Source organism: Anas platyrhynchos, chromosome 3, assembly GCF_047663525.1.
Source record: "Anas platyrhynchos isolate ZD024472 breed Pekin duck chromosome 3, IASCAAS_PekinDuck_T2T, whole genome shotgun sequence".
In the NCBI taxonomy this organism is placed as follows: Eukaryota; Metazoa; Chordata; class Aves; order Anseriformes; family Anatidae; genus Anas; species Anas platyrhynchos.
This window is the reverse complement of record NC_092589.1, coordinates 56,770,706-56,790,201: the sequence shown is the minus strand read 5'-3', so window position 1 is coordinate 56,790,201 and position 19,496 is coordinate 56,770,706. Positions and strand designations below refer to the sequence as shown.

General features: G+C 40.7%; 1 protein-coding gene across 7 annotated transcripts in view; it reads right to left on the bottom strand.

The window, feature by feature from the left end:
* ARID1B (AT-rich interaction domain 1B) overlaps positions 1–19,496 on the bottom strand; it is a 321,285-nt gene that overhangs the window by 15,389 nt on the left and 286,400 nt on the right. For 5 of the 7 annotated variants that reach the window (XM_027454398.3, XM_072035942.1, XM_072035940.1 and 2 more), the window contains 5 exons: positions 19,098–19,207; positions 18,191–18,349; positions 12,519–12,728; positions 8,778–8,982; positions 714–852 (listed from right to left, as the gene is read on the bottom strand). In XM_027454398.3, the coding sequence (XP_027310199.3) occupies positions 714–852; positions 8,778–8,982; positions 12,519–12,728; positions 18,191–18,349; positions 19,098–19,207 (823 nt within the window). The remainder of the gene's footprint in view (positions 1–713; positions 853–8,777; positions 8,983–12,518; positions 12,729–18,190; positions 18,350–19,097; positions 19,208–19,496) is intronic. The other 2 variants (XM_072035944.1, XM_072035945.1) reach the window with 1 other exon arrangement.

Sequence of the window (19,496 nt, the reverse complement as noted above, 5' to 3'; positions counted from 1 at the left end):
AAAATGGATTTTCACTATTAACTAGCAGATTTATTCTTAATGCAAAAGAAAATGTTTTTCACAGTGGGAGAAAACTCAGCCTGAATTACAGATGATTAAGAAAGTTCTGGTTATCCTTTCCGAGCTATTGGAGATGAAGAAAAAAGAATCTAAGTATGTTAAGTTCTGAATGATTCTGTAAATAGTTCAAAGCTCAGGTTTCTGCTGAAGTCAACGAGAACTTTTTTTTTGCTGGACGTCAGTGGGCTAAGGATTCTTTATGAATGGAGAGAAGACTTCAGATCAAGCTGGCCTGAATGACTTATAGGATAGACAACTGAAAGGGATCTCTCTGTCCATCCAGATGAATACTCTGCTACCTCACTGTTATTGTAATACTTATTTGATAATTGGACCTGTATACCCAAGAATCAAGGCTGTGGTTCTGAGCTGGTGCTGTTGGGTTCCACATCCCTCCCCACTCTTGACATATTCTCATTCTCTCCTTTGCACTGGTGCTTGTTTGATTTTTCTCTGGTGTTTAGAAAGCTAATGCAGCTCCTACTCCTTCCTCCCTTTCCTAATCTCCCCTCCAAAGCAAGATGATTTTCTGCCACTTCTAAGGCTGGACTGGTTCAACACAGAATCAAATGAGTTCCTGAGCAGTTGGGAAAAGGCTTAAACTGTCGTGGAACTACAGTGTAAGAGAAAATGAAGCAACGCTCTTCTCATACCTGCCACCCTGCATAGGTGTCATCTGTCCATGAGGTGTTGATGCTGGTGTTGGGGGCTTCAAATCGCCTGGCACTTCTGTCATGGAATTACTACCAGTAGACTGTGGAGTCTGTGGACCTTGCAAGGAACCAGAATTAGCTGGGAGATGAAAGAAAAAAGGAAATATTAAAAGGTAGAAGCCAAATTACTGTGGAAATAATAATCATCAGTGAGAGAAACTGGTTCTTTCCCCCATGAGCCTGCTTATACCATGCATCTCAATACTTTATAACTTCCACAGATCCTCTGAGATCAAGATGTGCTGCGCAATAATAGCCATCATCTTTCCTAGAACCATGAATTAAATCTGATGCCTGAAGCAACATGAATAGAAATCATCTAGATGAAGGATCATTTAAAACAGAGGTCAGAGATACAGAGTTAATTGTCTATAGTTTACAACAGAGTAAATGAAAGGTTGTTCTTTGGCACAACTTCTTTATATAATCACTACCACAACACAGACATTCATAAGGCAAATTTCAGCCAGAAGCTTCTCCTACAAATTCAAACTGCTGTATTAATATAAGAACATAATTTCATTTACCACTAGAAAGCAGACATTTCTGAGGTGAAACATGGCAACTGGTTGGTGGCACGCTGCAACTCTGTGTCAGTTTTGAGACAGCGTGGCATAAAGATTGTGTTCAAGAAATGCAAAAGACAATCTGGGATAAGCAGAAAGCAACCACTGGGAGTAGAATACAAACAGGAGCTATGGCACACATTCCTATTAAAACTGCAAAAGTAGCAAAATGCAACTTAACAAAACGTAGCTAGGAGCTACATACACCATAGAGCATGTGTAACAAGACCAGGTCAGTTCTGCAAAGCCACCTATTTCACCTGTGAAAACTTTTAGGTTGAGGTCTCAGAGAGTAGTAGCGTACCTGCACTACTGTCCTCCTCAACCATGGTAAATAGCTATAATCCTGATGTGACAACGAGTGGAGAAATCATGGACTGTTTTATTCCAACAGCAACAAGAGCATTAAATGAATACATCACATAAGCTAATGATAAAACACATTCAGAACAGTCTTTTAAAGTACACACTTGAAATTACTCTTTTTGTATGAGTACTGAGAGGATTATCCCCCCCACTCCAAACATTCGATGTGGTATTTTTCTGATTTAGAAGGCAGTAGAAGAGTATCATTAACAGTGTCTAAACCTTGGATCAGACTGGCCTTGTCTGCTTGTTTGGTGCTCGTAGCAGGAATTCGTCCCGAGAAGTTGTAGGGTCAAGTCTATGGATGCAATTTTCAAACAGAAAAAATCACAGACCTAATAGACTTAGAAAGACATGGCTTTGACTTGAGAGGTCTTTTTTTTTCTTTTTTCTTTTTTTTTTCTTATAAACTGTCACGTAAGCATTTTATAGTGCCTGACTATCTACATTCAACAGCCAATTAACAAAACTTTATAAATTACTGTTAGAGGAAAAATTGCAAGAAGCAGTATGGGCTTTTCTTCTGCATGTAAAAGAGAGAGTAGTTTATAATTGACTCAGACTCCTAGAACACTCATCATCTTGACAGGCAGAGCTTGTTTTTAACTGAAGAACACCCTTTTTATGTGTTTCATTTATATCTGTAACACATGTTCCACTATCTGGAAATCAGTCTCAGTAGCAAGTGCATATGTAAAATGCACATTTTGTAGACCATGTTGTTCCTGTCCTCAACTTTCTAAGGCATGTTTGGATTGCGCTCACATAGAAATGACGTTCAAAAAAAGTTCAAGAAAAGCTCTCTGATTGCATTAGTACAGTAACAACAACATTTGCGACAATTCAGGCTACAGTTGACTGAAGGCTTTAGTGCTATAATGAAACAAATCCATGAAATAATAAAGCAAATCTTCATGTTCACATAAAATGAACCCTTTGTATATATGACCCCCTGAGTAACACAGGATCATTCTCTTGTCCTTTTGTGTTTCAAGGCCTATTCTGCTTTAAACACAGTTCTAGATTACTTCTAAAAAGCTTGAAGGTATTTCTGAGTTGTCACACACCATCTTGTCATATTAGAGCTATGTAAGCAAATATCTTAGTTTATCCATACACGTACTGTAAAACATGATATTGCTTCACCCTGCACATTTCTCTTATGAGTGGCTCTTATGCAGCAATTAAGTTCTTCCTTATTCTACCTGAGCAAAAACCGAATTCATACCTAAAGTAAACCCAAATAAAACAAGCAAAATATTCTTTCATTATTTATGGGCTGCTAGAATACATCGTATCTTTATTAGAAATAATGTGTTTTTTAGAAACCGCTTCAACAAGGAAAGATTTAAAAACAGAATGATGATGTCCAACAGAGAACCTGCAAGTTAAATTTCTGTCTGCTGGGTGGTAGTTATAGTTATTTGCCTTGACCCTGACCCTCTGTTAAACAACTGTTTATAAATATCTGAAAAATGGAAGGTAAATACTATTACGAGAAGTGCCAAGTTTCTGGTATTGCTTTGTGAATGTGCTTTGCCCTAGGTCCCTGCTGGCACACTTCTACAGGCTAGGGCCTGCAACGGTTTCAACCTCTGGATCAGGTCATCAGCTAACAAGAAGAGCCCAAGACTGGGTATAACCTACATTCTTTAAGTAATGTAACTCTTTCTTGTAGGATGTGATTTTCAGTTTCTTAAACATTTACCATGCTTCAGACAATCACAAGGAAGTTATCCAGATGGATCTTCACCTCAAGCTATTTTTTTTTGCTTTCTCCTGTAGAAAATTCATGTGCAATACTGGGCATATGAGTGAAATTATTTTTTTTCACAAGAGGTTCTTAGATGTGTAGTCCTTTCCTCAGAGAGTCTCTTTAGAGATGTTGATTTGTGGCTATCCAGAACACAATAAGGCAACAGGTGAGATCATGTAAAGGGTGATACATGGCAAAACTTAGAAAACTGGCACCCAGAATGAGCTGATATTCATGATGTAAATTTTTTTGGTGGCCCAGCTCTTCATCTGTAGAACAGGAATCATATTCCTTTTCCTCTCAGACGTATATTGCAAAGGTTGATCGATGCTTTTAAAGCCCTCAAATACAATTAAAATGAGGACCAAAAGAAAACAAACAAACAAACAAGGAGTAAAATTATAATTCTCTGTTTGAGGCTGTCTGAAAACTGTGGTACAGTTATTGAAAGGTGAGGGTAACACAAAATACTGAATAGCTTCTCATTTGTTGAACATTTGTTTATTTTGTGCACTGAATGACACAGACATTTCACAGAAAAAATATCAATGTGACCGCATGATTAAGAGTGTATTGAACTGTAGATGCACAAGGAAACATAATTAAGGTTACAAAGACTATATCTCACTTTTGGCATTTCTTAACATTTGAGCACTAGGCTTTGCAACAAAAAGATATGCTTTGACCAGTTTTTGGATATAGTATGTGCACACACTAAATGCAGATTACTTATGTTCCCTCACACATACTAATACATTTCACACACATTGCTATTAGCAATGTTTTCTAGTTTTCAAGGATATGGAAACAACCCTCTACTTTGGAAGAAAGTGACATATTCCTCTCTTCATGTTTCACCTTAGATTTTACATTTGTTAATCTATTCTCTGAATTCCTTATATCTATTCTTGCAGGTATTTTATTACTCTAGCCGTTTCGTTTTGATCGTGGACATCCTGAAACAGAAGCCCTATCTTTTAAAGTGCTTTCTAAGCTTCGGTACTAAACAAAGAATGAATAAGAAAGACAAACACTAATGTTCTTTTAGAATAGGTAATCTCTGTGTACATGACTGGAGCTGACTTGTGGACGTCCAGGAAAAAAACCTATGTATACATAGCTAATGAATTCTTCATCTCACGTCCATGTCTCAGTAATGCTTCTCTCTCAAGTGTCATAGCAGATCTGTAAGAGTATGCTTTTAGGAATTTAAAATCCATTCAAAAGGAAATAAAAGGAGCATTTCTGTTAGTGAGAAGTGAAATCCTACAAACTCTTCCCGCAGTTCACTCAACGGCAGCACGGAATTGCAGGACTGCCACAGCTTTTTCCTTGCAAAGCCTGAATGGCAGCACGGGCTGCTTTCAGGAAAGACCCTTGATTTACCAGAAAGACGCAGTTAAAAAAATAAATATATAAAACAGATTTCTCTTGCCAGCAATTTTTTCCCTCCAGGAAAAAAAAAAAAAAAAGAATTCAACCTCTTGAAACGCCATTAATAGGAGGCCTGACGCGCTCTCTAGGATATCCCTACCTTTTGCCAGAAGCTACAAATGTATACTCTAAAGTAAACAATGGGAAGGTTACTGAAGGTTAAGCACATTCGCATACTTCAGAGCGAGCAGCCAGCCGCCACGCTGGGAAGATAATTCACACAGCACGAGCCCCGTGCCCCAGTTTGGCCGGGCTGGGGGCCGCTGGCTGCGGCTGGGCCCCCCCGGCGGGGCGTGGGGGCACCTCGGCCTGCCCCCACGTCCTCCGACCCCTCGCCCATCCGTCTTCTGTGGGGATTCCTCGGCTGGCCTGGTGGCACGCTGCGTGGCATCACCTGCCCGCTAATAACAGCAGGTCGGTCGGCCACCCGCTGCTGAAGAGGGATGGGTTTGGTTCCAGGGGCACTCACTGAAGGGCTGCGTTGTGCTGCGTCCCCCCCGCTGTCCCTCTCCCCAGGGCCTGCTTCTCCACTGCCAGGGAAACTTTCAGTTCAGGACTTGCCACTGGATTTGTGCATTTGGGTCAAAACTATCGAATGCACATGATGGGAAGCGCATTTTGTCTTTGTACCCACTTCTGGAAAGTACTGGAGCCCCAGAAGGATGCTTACGAAGGCCCACGGTGCCTTTCTCTCCATAAAGGAGTGCCTGCACAGCAAAATAACACCCAATAGTTGGCACGGACCTTGGCACAGACACAACAACCAGGACACAGGGCCAGCAGGGGTCCTCTAATAGCTAGCCTGGCATTAGGCATCTGCTGGTGGTGTCCACCACGGTGGTACTACCTGACCCAGGCAGACCCAAGGCGTGATATCAAGGTCTCAGCCTACCACAAGCACGTCTCCAGCCTGCACAGCCTCAGAGCAGTGCAAGACACACTGCAACACCTTCAGGCCCCCACCTCTGCCTGGCAGTTTTCTGAAAGGACAGAAGAGGCTCCAACAGTACTATGGAGCCAGGACGTTTATTACAATAGGCAGCTAATCCTATCACTAATGCCTTGGCTACAGTGCCAACGCTGGCTACTCCGACTCCCTTCTTCAACTTCATATAATTGCTGACACTACCCTGAATTGCACTGTACACAGCACTAAACTATTCTCTCCTTTACATATCATTTACCTTATTAGAGTTAATGATGCAAAAACCAAAAGTGATGGGAAATCCCAAATACAAGCAAATGGACTAACACACGAACCCACAGTGCTGCATCGCAGTCCCCCAGATTTGCCTTGCACACCACAACCTTTTCCCAACCAGGTTCTTCTGCTGGGCTCTGCTTCCTATGGTTTTTGCACTGTTTCTCATGGACAAAGTACAACACGCCCCCTCTGAGACAAATCCCCCTGCTTTTTTATCAAATTACCCAAGCACTAATGCTGCCAACTGCTTCTTTGCAAATGGTGTCTGCTTCAAAGCGGTTCTGCCTGCACTGAGCTAACTGCACAACAGAGGCTAATGGTTAAAAGGAGGACCTTACGAGGCTGCTGTTCCGTGTTGTACCGGGCTCCTGCTCCCTCTGAATGCCAAAGAGTAACAGATTATCTAAAGTACATCCACAACTCTACTTCTTTTGTGCAGTTAAAATGTTAATGTTGGTATAAACCAAAGAAAAAGGAGCGAGAAAAAAAAAGCTGACTATTAAAAAGAACAGGCTTGTACTCTGCAGCATCTATACCTCAGCGGGATTTCATGTACTAAAGCTGATACACACTGGGAAAGCCTTTCTGCGTACAGAAGTGCAGTCCATTCAGTGACACGAGTTCTTTTCTAGCCAACAAAACAAACCTTGAGATCTTTGCTTGCTTCCCCCTCTTCCAGTCTCTATGTCCTGCTGTGTTTTTATCTTAGAAAAATAGTTTCAGTTCTCCTCATGGGCAGCTTCCTTGAATGTTATGATAAATTTAAACTCGGACTTTATCATTTTAATCTGTGGCATCGTGATACAAAAGGACGCTGTAAAAATGGTACGTCTGGTGTTTCTATTCCTTTGTTTCCAGTCTACGTATTTAAATAAGGATTCTTCATCTCAAAGTTCAACAGATTCACAGGAATTGTCCCCGAACAAACTGCTGAGCGCAGTGTTGGAGGGGGACGGGCAAGGGAGGAGACAGCAAAGCACAATACCCTTTCATTTTTAGTACTGCTTCTTAGTTTTAGAAAGAAATTAATTTCCTCCTGACACTCCTTAGCAAGTCTAAACAATTTCACTCCCCTTACCAGCCTTCTTGGGAATGAGAGGCAAATGCAACACTTATAATTTTTGCAGTGGGGCACACTCTGGACTTGCTATGCTCATTTCAGACTGATAAACATTTGGACTATAGGCTTCACCTCTTGTACTACGTATTTTTCTTCACATTCTGAAATTACCTTGCAAAGTCATCTTCTATATTAAATTATCAACACTGAGGTACCTGATAACTGTAGGTATTAAAGAGGAAGTGGGACTATTTAAAGTATTACACAAGGAGATGTATCTAGGAGTGTTTAACACTAAACACTGCCCCAAATCCTTAAACCAAATACCTCATGCTGAAAAAGATTTAAGCTTTATTGCCTTACCTTCTTCTGTAGTGACAAAGCACTATCATATGAAATGATCTTGTAAAGGCCAGAACTGTGTTATATGATGATAAAGGTTTTTGCAAATTTTGTGGTATCCACGATAGGAGTTTTCCAACTGGGGCGATACAGCCAGCAAAATACCTCAAGAGCTTGCTGGGTCCCCCACTCTCCACCTCCCATTTTCAGCCAGTGAACCGAAATAACACAAATTAAGTCATTAAATACTTTTCCAATATTGCCTTCTAACATACGGAACTGCTATCAACATTCCAGAATTATGCTCTCTTGGCAATAACAGAAGGCGGTCTACCTAGCAGTAAATGTGAAAGCTGGTATTAGCAAAATTATTTTGTTGCTCAGAAAAGTCTAATAACCAGCAAATGAAAGGAAAATTTTTCAGAAGTCAACTTAATAGACTAATACTTACAACACCTTTTCCTATATACTTAAAATGTCACTGCTAAAGAATTTTCCTGTGTTGAGTATCAATCATGACTATCAAATCTTGCAAGTCTCAAGTTAAATTAATTTAGAAAGAAACCACACTGTACACACAAAAAGAATGGCCCAAATCAATCAATTCATGTTCTGATTTTTCAGAGAAGATAAAAATGGTGATGCTAACAACTTATCTGACATGCAGGATTAACAACAACAGAATAGAGAGCGTGCCTCCAGACTACAATGTCTGGCCGTGGGGATACACCATACTCTCAGCTCCTTCCATCTGCCACACATTCAAGGCGAGCCACATCAGAGCAAACATCTGAGATCCACTCATTAGCCCAGCATCTGCCATCCTGCCTCCAACTGAAGTTTTACCAAGCAACAGCCACGCTGAAAATGCAGCTTCAGAGCCACAGCAATGAAGGTGCAGGCAGAAGGACCTCATCTTTAGATAAATGGAAACTCCTCCTGGTGCTGGCTGCCTCGTGTCTTACAGCACGAGCACGTCCTCGCAGAATGCTATCATTTTTACTACAACAGCTTAACTCTTTGAATCTTAGAGATATGATGGTACATGCACCTTGAGCAAAGACTAGATACATAACCGTGGATGGCTCCTCAGAGTTAAATCTGACTCAACTCAGGAGCCGGTTCAAGTTGGAAAACAAGATGCCAACAACATATTTATCCTCGCAGTTTGTCTAATATTAGCAAGACATGCTTCTAAATATAAAAACTGCAACCTAGTGAATATCTTGCGCATTTAAAAATGGTTGTGTAAGAGGCTGCAGTTTTTCCTACTTACCAGGAGATGGCGGCTGAATCTTAGGTTGTTTCTTGGTATCTCCGGTGCTGAAGACTTCTGGAGGGGGCTCCTCCCCTCGCTCGATCTTGCACTCGAAGGCAAACAGGTACTGAATGTATTGTTTTTTCAGGGAGCTGGCTGCACTGCTCGAAGTGCCAACGTTCAATGTTGTTGCCAGCTCACGCCACTTCTTGTTTTTATTAACCTAGCACAAGAAATGGCAGAATCATTGGTTTGCAGCAGACTGGTTTGTTTAAAAGTCAGGAGACAAAAGAAAAAAAAAAAGTACTTAATGTCTTGGTTTACTTTTTTTTTTTATTATTATTATTATTTTCCTCTTCTAACTAATGCTCATTACTCCCACACGAAGTAATGCATAGACAGCATTTACAGTTATAAAACCATTAAGGAACCTGCTGATAGCTACATAAAAAGCTTTGCTTGTTGAGAGTCTTCTGCATGGTGCATCTTTTAAATGCCTTGCACTCTTCCAGGGCCTGTGCTCTTCAGTTAGCAATTTATCTCCAAGCAAATGCACGCTCACTCTTGCTCTGACACCCACCCACACCCACCCCATTCTAATTAAAAAGCAGCTTCTAAAAACTAATTTAAAAAGCAATAACAGCGCTATTCTGCAATTTAAGTGTTTGAGCACCGATATGAAAAATATTTTTTCTCTCCAAACTAGCCACCAGCTGTCAGACAGTTTAGCCTGTAATTCCTGGCTCGAGTCCTTTCACTTTAGGGCATCTTGCAGGGACAGATCAATGATGCTTTAGCTAGATGAGAGGCAGAGTGAAGTGAGGCCCCTTCATTAATTAAGGCAGACTTCAAACACGCAGGACTAGCCCAGCAGTACCCTGTATTACATTGCTGACTGCACAGCTCCACTGCGAGTCTTGTTTGCAGTGCAAGGCTGAGAATATCCAAAGAATCTGCTCCTGAGTTCTTCAAACACAGCTGATCTGCAGTAACAGCTCAGTTCATTTGTCATCCTGGATGATGCCACTGGCTCACTCAGCTGTACCAGTCGTAGCAGAGTATTTTGCTGTAACACCTGATGCCCCAAAGTTCATTCAGCCAGTTGTGCAATTGCTAGGTATGATCCTAGGAGGGGAGACAGCACTGAAATAAAGGGGCGATGAACATCTGAGCATCTGAGCTGATGCTGGGGAAGAATCCTGATTCTTGCTTGCCATGATACCTTGTACTTGCCCTGAGGCCTTGTACTTGCCCTGAGGCCTGAGATTTTATGATTCCAGCTTAACTTTTCTAGTTACAATGGTTATCATTAGCCATACTGTTCTCGTGCCTTTATGCCAGCAGAAGAAATGTTTCTTACATTTCTCTCTGTGTTTAATAACATCATAATTGCTGCCAGTCAGCGAAGATATTTTGGGGATAGCATTAATAGTAGGCAGGTTGGCATGGCTGTATGAAGTGTTTTTATTTCTCTGGTAGATCCTGCAAGAACTCAGGAATTAAAGGAGAGGAGATTGTCATAAACTGCCCCTGCTGAGGCTTGAAATCCAGTTACACAGCCCTTTGTGCCTACTGACTTACAGCTAAGTGGTACGTAATGAACACATTGTATAATGCAAACAGGAACATTCGTGCCTAAATGCCCACTGTACTGGCATTTAAAAGAAGACTGCCAGCAGCTGGTCTGTTCATGTTGGGACCCCATCAGCTGCACGTATTCAGAGAACATGTACTGCTGCTGCTCAGCTACGTTCCCTGTCACTTTCTGGGCAGAATCAGGAGATGCGGAGCGTAGCAGCTGGAGCAACAACTTTTTAGAAGAACATCACTCTGATGCATTTAAATAAATCTCATCAAGCAAAGCACTTTGCCTCTCAGTAGGCCCGAACAGATAAACACGGTGATCATTCATGTGGGCATACCAGCAAAAACAGAAGCCTTTACTTTCAATGTCAATTCTTATCAGTACTGAAGCACACAAATTTGTAACTCAAGATCCTTCAAAAATCAGGCTAAGTGAACAGCATCTATTCTTTGGCAATGCATAATGTCTATCATTGCAAATTAACACTGAGTGTCTCAAAATAAAATACATTTCCATGTGATAAGCAAACATTAACAATTCTCCAGAACATCCCATGTGTCCCCCTTGCTTTATTTTTGATACCGAGTCAGGCTATGGGCGCAATCTCGCTGTACGAGGCAGAGCAGCTGCATGATACGATTTACCTGTAATAAAGTTTCTGAGCTAAAAGTAATCAAATCTTTATGATGCTGGGGGGCATGAGCTGATCACTAAAAATGTCAGGATACCATCTCTTACCCATATATAGCATTTAACAACTGGCAAGGTGAACTATATTAGGTTTCTCTGCCTTCCTCTAGTAACAGCAATAGCTAGCATTTCTGGACTTGAAGGGCCAATGATCTAATTCAGTAGTCAAGTCCTGTGTTGTGAAGTGTACCATTAAACACAGCAGTAAAAAATGGTACTAATTGATGTTGGAAGTTTCTTTCCTGAACTAACCAGATAAATCATTAAAATGTACTCTCTTTTTGATGATCTAATTTGATTTCCGTATTTTTGACTTAATATTTTATAATTAGTGTAAAATTATATATACATATATATACCATTAAATACTACACAGATATTTATCTATACACCTGTCTTTAAGACCTAGCCTTGCAAAGCACTGAACATCCACAGACATTTTTAAATCCACAGAAATTACGGGTCTCAGCATTTCACAGTAGCTTCTAGCATCTAGCCAGACTGATCCTGTAGATGCAAAACATGTTTAGTAAGCATCAGGAAAGGGCAAATAATATCAATACAAAAGCTAAGTCTGCAAATGCCGACCATTTACTCCTGCTTTCCCTTTTGATGGTGCTAGTCAAAAAACATTTAGTTTTGCTCTGTGGTGGTCAGTTATATAGAACCTTAGGTAAGTTATTTCCACATATCCTTTTGCCAGAGTTCCAGTTAACTGGTGAGAACACAAACGAAAGCTTCTCCCATCTGTGGCACACCAAATAAGCTCAGCAGGAAGAACAAGGCCAGAGAAATTTGTATATTCTGTATTCTAACATTGCACTTTTTTGTTTTCAGCTCTTCCTACTTTCCTTTTCCTTCCTCTCAATTAAGTAAATCACCTTTTCTTTGTAATGATTACGCTTGTAAGGCAAATTGAAATATCCTGAAAGCACTTTCCAAACACGAGGAGAGCACAGTCTCTGATTAAGACACAATTGTACTGTGTAGAGACAATTGAAGATGAAAGATTTGGGAAGAAGGACAATTTTCAAGAATCTCTCTGCCACTTTTCTGGAGAAATGAACTGATTTGTCCCAGAGGCAGCATACCTATCTGGGAAGGATGGATTTCAAAATCTCCTTTTTCTTTCAGCTGAATTCCTCTCAGCTCTATCATCTGTTTTTTTACGTGTGACTTCGATGCAATGGCTTTCTTCTCTTCTGTTTTCTTAGCAGCACTACTGGATTCCCCTGAACAGGTACCCTGAACAGGTAACAGCTTCATCTGTCTACAGAGTTGGTCAATTTTGATTCAAACAGTAGGCTTTTAGAGCAATTATGCAGCCAAAGATGAACTCCAGACAAATAGAAAAGCGTTAATATATTGAAACTCTACTTCAACTCTATTGTCAGGGCTGAGAATGAAGTTGTGTAACCAGCAGGAAATATACTGGAAAATTATGTATTGCCTCTTCAGAAGGTTGACTTTTAAGCACTTCTCACCTGTGCTAAACCTCCAATCTCTTTGACACAGACGTACAGCCTGAACAGGTCCAAGGGCTTCTTGCCCACAGCTGGCAGACTGGCCACAGGTGTGCCCCTCTCCTCCATGAATGTGAGGTACCGATCTACCCACATCTTGCGCTCTGGTTCGTTTCCTAGTTCATAGACTTTTGTGATCTTCTCTCCAGTTGTGGTAGAGGAACTTGATTTCTGAATTGCAAAAAGAAAAAAAAAAGTTGGGGGAAGGGTGGGAGGGGGAGGGAAAAGAAAGTAAGAAACTCACAACATTGAAAAAGAGAAGATGTCAAACAAACTAAAGCTATCACACAACAGTCAGGAATGAAGGCTACTAGTTCAGGCACAAACAGTACATTCTGTTCATATACTGAAAATTCAGCTTTTTAATTAAAAGGGCCCAAACTCCCCATTTTCATGTTTTTTTCACTGATCTGAACTTTGGATCCCAGAAGGCAAGTTTCTGATGTTGCCTCATTTCATTTTAATAACAGGTAGTTCTCACATAGTCCTTCACATCCACTTATCTTAAAGTGCTTTGCAAGCAGTGATTTGGGCAAAATAAAACAAACTTGTCCCACTCAACTTATCTTAATCCTAAAAACGAATGAAATGAACACTCTGCCTTTCTACCCAAAGAGTGGCTAGAAAACCTAAAAGTCTTCCACCAGAACAGGAAATGCAGAAGAATATCCTAAAGCATGAATTATGGCAATCTAGTACACTAGGGATTGTACTCGATTTAGAGTCATAAATGGCAATGCTTTACTGTCTGTTCACACTGCTGCTGGTCAACAGAAAGAAGATGAATGCCTACAGTACAAGGAGATTGGTGGCAATACTCGTTGTGAATTGTGAATTAGCTGCCTGAGCCAGTAATGCTCATGAGTGGCTACTACTCTCCTCTCTTGAATGAGGACAGAAGATGGTCATTTCATACAACCTGCCTAGAGAAGAGAGTGTGTATTATGACCTGGGGAAAAGCAGGATTCAGAGCAATCAGAGATGAGCCACAGGAAAACTGAAAGAGGTGGAAAGAGCAGAATACTTTCATATGTGGCAGAAGTGCAGGAGTGAAGCCCTTCTGCTGCTGCTGTTCTGGCTTTACAGCTAACAAAAGCTCATGCTACCCTGATGTCCTTTTCTTCTCAATCTAGAGATGGCAGAAAGCACTGAGGCTGCCACAGGGGCTGGAACACAGATCTTCTCACCATATCTTCTTTTTCCATCTGTGAGCTGGGCTTTGTGCCACATGTGGATGGACCAGGCACTGAGGTGCCTCTGGTCAGACGACGGAGAGGGGCTGTTGGTACTGCAGGAAGACCCTCCTGCTCGCACAAGGTGAAGAGATCTGCTCAGCACTGCGAGATGGAGTGGCTCAGAATTAAACACAAGAAAGATTGATATGAAGCTTTGGGAAAGGAGCCAAACATGTGAAGGGAAACATACGCTTTCTATCTATGTAGCAAAATCCTAATCTTGGTTGTTGATTGCAGTAGACACTTCAAAATCATCTAGTCAATCACTCTTTCCCTTCTTTGCCTTCCCTTACTTTGAACAGGAGACATATCTACTCTGAAGTAATCAGTACCTTATTTCTAGTTGAACACTTCTAAACAAGACGCTGGATGTACCTCACGGGTGCTACAGAGCCACCCACTTGTCCTCGTCCCCACACAGCGCTGGTGAGGGCTGGCGCTGGACACCATGAAAGATGTGGTGTGGCAGCATCTAACTGCCAAGGACTCTAAAAGCACTGCCACCATTCATCTTGCACATTAGCCTGGAAAATATGACAGGCTCTGTATCTCTCTCCAGCTGAAACTTGGCAATACTGGAGGAGAGCCAGGAGAAAGGAAACACGAAGCCAGGAGGGGGTGACCCAGCAGTTCCATGAGCCATTGCTGTTCTTTCCAGTGAATGGATATTCCTTTTAATTAAATAAATAGCCTCCTGTAAGGTTTTCTGCCTCCTTTGCTGTAGTCCTTCCTACAGAGAGACACTACTACCTTCTTCACTTAGAAATAAGACACACTCCTGAATCAGATTCAGTTGTGTTATAGATCCTGTGATGCCAGAGTCGAGGCTGAACTCTAATTCTACAGGGCTGGCAGGAAAGTGTTCTGACATGAGTCCTGCAGATTTTGATTATGCAATGGAAACACAAACTGACTCTGTAATGGCAAACACTTTACTCAAAGCATCACTTGCTATTTATTTGGGTGTTTCAGTAAATCAGTATAACTCTTTTCAACAAATATACTTTGTCAAGGATTTATTTGGTGGTGGGTGGGAAGTGGGCAGTAGGCAAGTCCTATTGCTACTAATTTGATTTTGTAATGAAAACACGATCACAGACTTGAACAGCAGAATAAACTGATGCTACTCCTCTACCAACTGCAGCAATAACAAAGTTACTCTACTGTTCATCAGCATTAGCATTAATTTTAATCTTACATCTAAGATGCTACAGAACTCCTATACAAGTCAAGGTGGGAAATTTCAGCTTTTACCCAGCAAATTTTGTATGGCCTTTTATTTTAACATACGAGGCAACAAAGAAGTTTCTATTTCACTTTTATGGTAGTTCACTATTAAGAATGTTCAGGTTTCCCAGTTTTACATTTTATTTTTCTATGCACTAAGATTCTCTCTTTCAAATCAGATTCAGAGCAGAATGGAGACCAGTTAAGAATTTTTCATTCTGGGTTCTTCTACTGTATGTCTCAAATAATGTTGCTTTTCAGCAATGTGGCAGCAGGCTCTAAAATGACAGTATAATCTGAAAACTTTTCACAGCTTACAGAAGGTAAGAAGTGTTTCTTACTGTGTGAGCTTTCAGGTTGTCAGGCTTTGTAAAATGGGTGCAATTTTCTTCTAAAATGAAATGTTAACTTTAGAAGAATGCACTGGAGGGAAAAATGCTATTCCTCAAGAGTAAAGATCTTTTTCTCTTCTCTATTTTTTATAAATGTAAACATATAAAAATGACAGATGTGTGCAAGCTAGTCTACACACAAACAAACTCTGGATCCACATGGGCACATTCAGCTGGAAGACTAAATTTGCCTATAGGTCAATGTTAACCCCTGGAAAATAGAGGTTTATTACAAGCTGATACCATTAACTGATTGTTAGCTCAAGTGAGGGCATAGCAGGCAATGCTGGAAGAACACAGATCATGAACATTTATTTTGTAAAGTTTGTTGATTATTTAGGTGATAAAAGAATGCTGGTGCAATCCCGTAGCACACACCTTCACTGACTTGGTGGTATCCTATTCTGCCCTCAGTTCCCAGTCATTCTACAGATACGGCTGGCTATGTTTAAATCGGTGATTAAAACCACCACCAACAAAGAATGTGGATACCAAAGCCAATTCCTCTATTAAATTTCCCTCAGCTCATACTTTATTTTCAATACCTATCCCCTACTGAAGTTGTATAGCTCTAATACAGACCCTTGCGTGATGGGGCTACATAATCCTTGTGTTGGAGTGACCCTGCATAGTGCAGACCCACTTTCAAATTATCTGTTAAAGGATTTGAAGATTCTCAGACTGTCAGGGATGAACACTACATGTAAAATTAGCAGAGCAGAAATGTCCTTTTACCTATACACCTTAAGAGCCCTCACAACATAACACAAAACAGTTCCTTCTTTACATTTTGTTATGGCTCAGTTCCATTCAGAACTGCTGAAAGAGAGGATCCGCTTGGTAGGATCACAGGGACGTTGTGAGCCCATTCACCCTTGCTTTTATCCTCTGCTGGAATGGAGAAGTTGTAGCCCAAGAAGCAGCTCTGGGATTTAACGAACAAATTTGGCCTGTTTTCAAGTGTAACAAAACGCCTGCAATCAATCTTCCAGTCTATGTCAGGCTGCTGTTGAAGTCGATGAAGTTATCCAATACACTGGCCTTCATAGGTAAGGAGAGATCAGCTAATTTACAGCACTCGTTTTTCCATCATTCCAAAGCTCTCTATTTATCCCTACCAAGAACCTAGCTGAAGCTAAAGATGTAGCAGCACTTGAAGGGAAGGGCATTCAGAAGAGAAGCTTTTACACTGAAACCACAACATTTCTCCATTCACTTTTCCCAGCACTGTACTCTGCCATATTTGTGAGGGAAGAAATCTCTGCATATCTTCACAATGGCTCTAGGATACGTTGTGCAGTTTTTACAGTGAGCTCAGGAATGCACTGCAGAAGGACTTGATGGGTCAGACAGCCTATGCAATAGCTCTCTTGCTTTCCTCCGGAAAACCTACCTAAAAACGCCATTACAAAGAAAACAAATCCCGTTTTTGGTACTACCCTCTTAGAAACACTGTTAAGAATGAGACTTTGTGGGAACAAGTAACACCAGCTGCCTTCTGAGACCCAAAGTTGCTGCCAAATAAACATCAAAACATCGAGGTGGTGCATTTCATGCCACGCTGCCCCTCTGCTCAGGGCATTCACATCTGGCTTTTGGATGGGCAGACCTTTGTTACTCCAATTGGCCTTCCTCTGTTTTTAAGACATATTCTGTAACATATCACTTTGTGAAAACTGAATTGTTATCAAAGAATTGTTGCTATTTTGAGTGAACATCAACATTGGAAAAAAACCACACTTTATATTTCTCAAAAAACATTGCAGTATTTTTCTACAGAGAAACTATTATCATTATTATTTTTAGCAGAAAGAAAATAATAGAACAACATACATTTTCCTATTAAAAAACGCAAAAAGCAAAAATGGCCAAGTAGACATTTGCTTCCCATAGGCCATATAGTCTTATGTCAACATTCTCTTTTCTATATATGTCTATATATGCACATAGATTGTTCCATGTGCATATATATATATATACATATGACATTTATTTTTTTAGTTCCATGCATATCTCTCAGGTTTTTCTTGTACGAGAATGACTAAACATTATTCACCTAAAAATAGTTTTCTAAGAACATACACACACCAGTTTTATTCTACCCACAATCTGGGTTATTTCTAAATAATTGAAAGAAGCAAATCAGAAATAATTTTGTTTTAGATCATATCCTGAGAACCTAATACATGTATTTCCACATACACAATTCAAAATATAAAATGTTTTGAAAATATACATGGCAGCTTTTTTGTGGTGCTAAGTCTACAATTCAAACTTTCACGTATCTTTTTTTTCCCCCCATTTCTTCCCTTCCCTCCTCCCAGCCCCAAATAACACTAGCAAAGACAAATGCAGCAACCAGAGTGAAGACAGTTGTGTGAAGGAGTTTGGGCCCAGGAACAGAAATGGATTTGTCCTTAACAACACAGTCCGCATGCTTGGAAGCTGATGCATTAACAGGATGTTTTCTTCACAACAACTGCTGTATTACCAGACAGCACACTTGCATGATGCACGCAATTTTACTCTTTCTTATTTCAAAGTACCGTTGGGACAAATTTTGCCCTTGGATAAGCATGCTCGGGCCCCACTGAAGCCAGGCAGTGGAACTTACAGTCATGTGTCCGAGAGCAGAATTTGTACCCAGTGTTATAAAGAAAGAAAACTGTTTAGTGGATAAATAATGAAGAAAAGGAATTTATAAAACAAACAAGCAAGCATTAAAATATAATTAATTACAAAAAAATAAACAAAAACCAAAAAAACCAGAGCCACTTACAGGGCTTGATGGAGTCTTTGGCCAGCCTGGGCTGCTAATGCTATCACTTTCATCTCCATGAAATGAGGAGATGCTAGCAGAGCTTGGGGACATTGGGGAAGGGACTGGCAGGTTGCCTGGGGTTGGGGGCTGAGAAATACCCTGAGAGCTGTAGCTATCCTGTGGTAGAGGAATAAAAAAAAAATAATATGACAAAGGCAGGGCAAACTTTATTAAAAACAAAAAAAAATACATCCAGTTTAACAGACTGACCAATTTTTTATATATAAAATATATATAAACAGAGAGACACATACAGAAAACACACACATATATAAATATATTTATATATATATATAAAGTATTAAAACAACATTCTTAATTAGTATAATTTGGAAAGTTTGCTGGATGCTTGGCTAAAGTCACTAAGCCACCATGCTTATTTCAAGCTCACATGGAATGCTAAGCATGGGTTTCCCCTTATGAAAGAAAGAAAAAAACAACAAGCTGTTCACCTTATTTTATCAAATAAGGCAGGAAAGCAAAATATTAAAGTATGTTGCTGCTGCTGAGGCGGCCAAAACAGGAAGCTATAACTGAAGGCAGAGAAAAATGGCTGCAAGGATTAAAACCAGGCAAGACCCTTCTTCCCCACCCACCTGGCACAGCCGAATCCCCACGCAACTTTTGGCTTGGGATGCTTTGCCCCCGCAAGTTAAAATGCCGTAAGAACTAGTAACTTTCAGATCCACACAATGAAGTGAAAAAAAAATAAAAATAAAAAAAAAAGAAACAAACAAAGAGATTGCACGTGAATGGAAAGGCATGCAGGAGAGAACAGAAGTGGGTAGGCCAAAACCAGAAGATGGAGACAACACAGCAGACTCCTGCGGGCTGAACCAACACCACGTGCGGAGGTGGTAAATACCTTTGACTTGCTCTCGGGTTGAGGGGCTCCTTCTTCTTTGCCATCTGCTTTGAGAGGAAGGGGTAGTTTGGACTCACCGGGTGTCATCATATCTGCAAGACCCATAGGTGCTAATCGAAAACAGGAGAAACAGTTAAGCATGACTGTGCTTGGCTCGGTAGGAAAAAAACGCTTCCTGCTGCCAGCCTGTGGCCACACGTGAAGCAGAGGTTATCCCACCTCCGTCCTCTTATCCTAGCATCCGGAAACCTGCACACCTCTTCAGTGGGAGTGAGGAAATAAAAGGAAAGCGAGGAAATAAAAGAAAAAAGAACAAAGGGAGAATGCAAGCACCATACAACAACGATAAAAAACACTTTACAGAGGAAAATTTGTTTCTCATGGCGCTGCTGGTCTGCA